The 6,843-nt window shown below is 29.9% G+C and overlaps 1 protein-coding gene across 1 annotated transcript; it reads left to right on the top strand.

The window, feature by feature from the left end:
• Window positions 1–2,311: 2,311 nt before the first annotated feature.
• On the top strand, window positions 2,312–3,656 carry LOC143066325 (mu-type opioid receptor-like). Its single transcript, XM_076239295.1, has one exon. It carries the CDS (start codon window positions 2,327–2,329, stop codon window positions 3,422–3,424), a length of 1,098 nt encoding a protein of 365 aa, XP_076095410.1. The 5' UTR covers window positions 2,312–2,326; the 3' UTR covers window positions 3,425–3,656.
• Window positions 3,657–6,843: the final 3,187 nt, after the last annotated feature.

The raw sequence follows: 6,843 nt of genomic DNA, 5'->3' as shown, positions 1-6,843 counted from the left end.
TGGCGTAGTTTGACGGAAGTTCTAAAAATTCTTGTTCTTTTATTCCTCCTACATAACGTTTTCCTGGTGAAACAACGAACGTTTAAATACCGATATTAATTTACACAATAGGTTTGAATAACACCTTTAATTTATAAATACATATGTAATATATGCATAAAGGTACATGCTCAATGTATCCATTGATAACCAAGTGGTATCTTTGGTTACATATATATATAAGGTATCATTTTTTATTGTTTATTCTTAGTGTTGGTGTTTAAACTTTTGGTATTTATTAAAGTAGTTAAATGGTTTGTGTATGAGTTTTGTTGTTTTCTGTATTAGGTTAGTCCACTAATCCTGATGAAAAAAGGGGGAAATGTGTGATATGAAAAAAATAATTAAAACTGTTACCTGTAACTGTTCTAAGTTATGGGCCTGGTTTTCGAATATATCTTAATATGACTTAGACATTTCTACGACATAAGATGCGTAGTTATAAGCTTTTGTCTCAATATACATCTTGACATATCTTAGGATACTTTCAAAAACACTTCCCAGGGGCTTTACCATACGATGTGTCTTTCAATGAGACTATCTATTTATGTTTTTTTTTCATCTGTTATATATAAAACCTATAATTTTTTTTATCCACCCTACTAATTAAAATAAAACATAATTTTTCGCAAGTATCACTGTTAGAATCCCAAAGCAACAAGAAGAATTAAATTATCAACTTTTAATTAGTAAATATACGATAATTGTTCATGTTTTATTGTTGTTTTGTTTCGCAATATGGTGACATAAAATGAAATATATAGCACATTATTAATCCAAAATGAATTTCATATAATAAGACCACTCACATTTAATTCCTCCCTTGATATGCATTTATTTACAACAATTGTGTTATTTTATTACTTTATCTCTGAAATGATGCATCGAATATCATTTGTCAAATTGCCAGAAAAAGTGAAACTGAGGGACCATGCCAATGAACAAAAACTTTATTGTATCAGCTTATTTTTATGAATCATCGTAACACTTATATAAAATAAAATACAGATATTATAAACAATGAACATAATTTAATATATGTATGTTTTTGCGTGAATGAAGTAGTTTAGTAAAAATGCCATCCAACTTTTAATATTTAAGTCATTTTAGTTTAATTTCTCTCGGTTTAGCATTTAAAGCGAACACCACTATACATGTAATAACGTAATATAAACAAAAATAACCAAATTCTGAGCTATTTTTGTCAGTATAAAAAAACACCTTATACCTTCAAGTGATAAAACACATCACCCGAATGGACAAAAACTGTCATATTCCTGACTTGGAACAGGCATTTTCAAATGTAGAAAATGGTGGATTGAACATTGTTTTATAGCGCTAAACCTCTCACAGTCGCATCAAATTCCATTATATTTACAACGATGCTTGACCAAAACAGACAGAGTAGATACAATAGTCAAAATATGGGTACAGCAGGTCATCTATGTGTTGCAATCACAAAACAAACAAATATTTAACAAAAAAGCAAGAAAAGTATCTTTCATATTTAATAACCACATTCATTGCTTCAAGTGTTTGACGTCAGAAAATGTAAATGTCACATAGGAAGAAATATAAAATAATTTTGTCGTTCAAAGTATTTTCCAAAAAAATATAATAGGGAATGGTGGTATACAGGGTTTTAAATCAAAAGTTATATTAGAAAAAAATTCAGAAACAGACCGAGATTTAAAACTATCCAGAGGTTCTTTAGAATTTTGATGAATATATATAGGGTTAATACCACTATGCGAGTAAGATAATTTAGTCGTTCATAGTATTTTCAAATTTAGAATAGAACAATAACATAATGACATATAATAGAACAATAACATAATGACATATAATAGAACAATAACATAATGACATATAATAGAACAATAACATAATGACATATAATAGAACAATAACATAATGGCGGGATCTTTGAAAGTGCGGAGTCACGTCAATATAAAAAAAAAAAAAACACAAGTCGCACAAACTAAACACACCTGTCCAGCAAAAATGAAAGACAAAACAATCACATTGACGGGATGTCTAAGTACCGAGCCACGTCAAATGGATATCACAGAAAACAGACCAAACAGTAAAAGTAAAATTAATAATAGAACAAAGACAAAATAACAGACATTATAACACGTTTTTCAGATGATAAACAACTTCAGTACGCAGAATCTATACATCAAGACCATCATGTATTATTTGTGAAGTTGATATACTAAATGTGTTTCCCTTTAAATTAATATAACATTCTTTTTATTTACAGGAGATAAGAAAAACTTCAGACATGCATGTGAATGCGACGGAAATCTATCAAAATAGTACAACAGAATATCTCAACTATTACGGAACAGTGAACTTAGAAAGAGATATACAGAAGTATTCAAAGCCTGTCATATGTCTGTCAGGATTTATCGGGAACTTTTTATCAGCAGCCATCTTTCTCAGTAAATCACAGAGGAAAACATCATGCAGCCTCTATCTAGGGGTACGTTCGCTCTCGGATACAGGCTTTTTGATATCATTGTTTTTTATTTGGTTAGGTGATATGCAAGTGAATGCATTTAAAGCTCCCGGATTATGCCAGTCTATTATATTCTTATCATATGTCTGTGCGTTTTTATCTGTGTGGTTTATCGTGATAGTAACGTTTGAAAACTACATTCGGATTTGTATGCCGTTTCAAGTTAATACATATTGCACAACAAGGAAGGCAAAGATTATAATTGTACTGTTCACACTAATTTCATTTATAATTTACAATTTCACTTTATGGACTTTCACTGTCAAGATAGCTCCCTCTGGTATGTCACTGTGTTTGCCGATCCAGGAGTTTAATTACATCTTACAGTACTTGTATTATATTGACACCGTCGTAACGCTTGTACTGCCAACATTGATAACAATAGTTCTAATGATACCAATTACGTACAATTTATTAGAACTTCTTCGAAGACAACAAGCTCGCCTTACTGGAAAATCTCAACAGAAAGACAGAAGACAGAGCACCCCGCAAAGTAAAGTAACAAAACTCTTGTTTTCTGTGTCACTTGCATTCATTTTGCTCAGTTTACCAAGTCACGTTGTTCGAACACATCTTGCAATTTCAAGCTTTGTCGCGCTGGAAGAGATAGATCCATTGGTGGTATCGTTGAAATACATATTTGAGACAATTTATTACCTTAGCTTTGCCGTTAACATTGTGATATATCTTACGTTCGGTGATAGATTCAGAAGTGATTTTAAGAACAAGTTTTGCTCAAGGTTTAGCAGTAAAAAAGAACAGTCGTCACAAACCACCCCTTCAGTGTTAAATGCTGATAGAGAAGAATCAAAAACTTTGCTATGTCAGGCAAACAATGTGAGAAGTGAAACTCATGTCTAAACAACACTAATCACCTATAAATAATACACAACTCATATGTAAATACGTCTAAATACTTTAAAAGTAAACAACATATGTTCTTATTCTACATTAAAAAGTAAGCGTTGCGTAGTCGAAAAACATAAAGACGAACATAATGTCTAGGAAATAATTTAATTGCTTTACACTGAATTTCAAGTACATGTAAACTGACGAAATCAACATTAATTTAAATGATAAGTGGATAATCATGTTTATATCAAAATCTCTGCTGGTGTTCAACGGAAATGTCTTACAACTAAGAGCATTACATAAAGATTGTTCAAGAATCAATACACTATCTCCATTTTCAAAAAATGAAAGCTAACATTAGTCATGCCTTCAATAATTGACGTAGACTCAGTAAGCTTGTCAAATCTATTTTACACGTTTCTCACGTTTTTGACTATCATAAAATTTTCAGATATTTCGTTGACCTTATATAAAGTATATGTAGTTATGGATTAGAGTAATAAAGACACATATATTGTTATCAATTCTTTCATTACTAGATTACTAGATTACTAGATAAAACAAAGTAACATGTTCGTCTCTTTAAAAGTTATATCCAAGACGAAAAGATCTTTATTTTGCACCAGTAAATCAGTGTATCGGTTTTTAAATCTCCACAATCTCGACTTTTTACAAAATATATTCCACATTAATTAGTTTGCTACACAGTTTTAAAAGTTTGCAATTGATTTTGTCGTAAATTGTTCTGAAACAAGATTAAATGTACGTTATATTGTAAATTATTTTGTTTTAGCTTTAACCAGGACGTTGCTTTTGTCTTTTGATTTTATGTAAATCGGTTTTATATTTATTTCATTTTCAAGATATCTTATGATACAGTTAATTAAATATTTATATTAAGTACTGTAAATATATTGGATAAACTATTCAAAATATCACGTTCTATTATTAATAAGAAAAACAATTTATTTAGATTTGATTTTTTTCGTTTCAAATAAATTATAAAATCGGAATACATTTCCGCTATTTTCGCTTCGGTTCAATGTGTCAAATTAAGATTGAAAATCGTTGGTAATGGGAACTTTGCAACCTCAGTTGAACCCGTATTTATGTAACCTTAATGTGTTCTTTCGCTGAAAATTGGGTACGCATGCTCTAAGTATGTTCAGTTATTAACAATGAAAAGTGAAATAAGGATGTAACAGAAAATAAAATTTCTTTGACCGATCCGGCACAAACAAAATCTTTTATAGCTAGGTATGATAATGGTTTGTTTACTCTTTCAAACATAAGAAAATAATATGTGGTATGATTGCCAATGAGACAACTCTCTACAAGTGATCAAAATGACACAGAAATTAACAACTATAGGTCACCGTACGGCCTTCAACAATGAGCAAAGCTCATACCGCATATCAGCTATATGTATCTAATGGTATGTAATCAAACAGAGTTGGGCAAATCGTAATTACACAACTCCGAGTGCTCCTCTTTCTCTTGTTATATATATATATAATTTTATAGGTTTATATCAGGTCGAAAAACTATCTGTAGTCTTTTAAAACAATTTGAAATCCGATGGTGTCTAGGTAAGTATAAAATACGAACGACATGCTGATATATTAAAACAAGTTCATGCATTGTCAATTATAGATTCTTTTGGACTTATATGATGTGACTTTGCGTTTAAGAATACTATGAAAAAAATATAAAAAAAATGACGTCAAATTGGTGATCTTGAATTTGAGAGCTAATGTCTCTATAGGTACATCTGCAGGAATACGTTATCTTTCTGATATATTATTGAAGATATCGAATTTTGGTTTAAATGTTTCTTCTACAGATATCTGGTATATCGTTAATTAAATATCCTATAAAAAATATAAGATATTTCACTTCAAATTAATTAAGACATATACCAAATAATGCATGATATCTTACATATTGTATAAGACATGAACATTTTATAAGATATTTTGGAATTGAATAGATATCATAAAAAAAGGTCTTCAATAGCTAAGCTTACATGTACTACATGTATATGGTATGGCTATGAGATATGCTCATTCTTAAGGCAAATTTAGTTGTTTATAATCTTTGTCGTTTGTTCTCTAGTGGTTAGTTGTCTTATTAGCAATCATATCACTTTTTCTTATTTTATTTTATTTTTTAATTTATCTATCTAAATGTATCTTACTATCAAAATCTAACAGGTTCATTCAATACATTGTACACATACAATGAATGAACATGTAGTCTTGAATTAATTTCAAATAAATGTAGAAACTATACAATTATGGTCCATAGAAACGATGGATACCCTTAGATGCTATATTCATCATTCTTTTTTATGGTTTGAAATATACATTGCTTCATAAAAGACCACACTTAGAATGTAGTATACAGAACTAACAATAGAAGGGCAAATCAAGCCATATAAAATACTTAAAAACAGCACAAGCTTTACTAACACAACAGATTGTCAAAATAAACAAATCTTCGTGAGAAAATTACTCTGGTCTTAGAAAACATAGTATATGCAACAGAAGTAGACCATTTTTGTAAAAAAAATATGATGGCCCTGAAACCGGCCGTTTGTTAAGGCTATCCTCTTCAATAGATACATTTACTTATCTGCTTTCGTATTCACTCGATGATTTCTTATCTGTTGCTGTTTTTAAGGTGGCTGGGGCATCTTAATTAAAATCCATAGAATTTTATCATTATTTGTAAAAAGAAAGATTTTATCATGCTTTTTTCAATAAATTATGGGTCACCAGACTTTTTTTTATGCTACAGGTTATACAAAATTTTATGAGATAAAAAGAAAACTATACCATAATATTTTAAGATTAAAGGTGAGCAAATGGCTCTTATAACATGCATTCGGATAAGAAAAAGAAAAAACAAATGGTGTCACCGGACTTGTTTTATTTGCTACATGTTCAAATATGTTAATGCACAACACTTTCTAGTGGAACTATATCTGAGCTATCTCCATTTATTTGGCAAACTTGAAAAAAATTGAATCAGACAAAAATATTGTGATGTTTAAAACGTACAGCTGTAAATATGACAAAACACACAATTTTCTATGTTAACATATTACTCTCAAAATTTGCAGAATTCGTTAAAGATCTAGAACAATATTTATCTGCTACTTCAAAATCCAAGATAGAAAATACACCCGGACCACCTTAACATGAGTGTTAGTGACGTCTTTGTGGTAGTAGAAAACTTATGTCTAACTGATATTCCACCGGAGATTGATAGGTTAATTAATCGCACACTGTTATTTTGGCGTAACTCACTGCATTTAAATGAAAATTAACCCATGATTTTCATGTCGAGTGACAATATATTCCTCATAGAAAAATTAAAATCACAATAATACTTAACTCCGAGGAAAATTCAAAACGGAAAGTCCC

The sequence above is a fragment of the Mytilus galloprovincialis genome, chromosome 3 (genome assembly GCF_965363235.1).
Source record: "Mytilus galloprovincialis chromosome 3, xbMytGall1.hap1.1, whole genome shotgun sequence".
Classification (NCBI taxonomy): Eukaryota; Metazoa; Mollusca; class Bivalvia; order Mytilida; family Mytilidae; genus Mytilus; species Mytilus galloprovincialis.
Note: the sequence above shows the minus strand (reverse complement) of the source record. Positions and strands in the feature narration are given on the sequence as shown.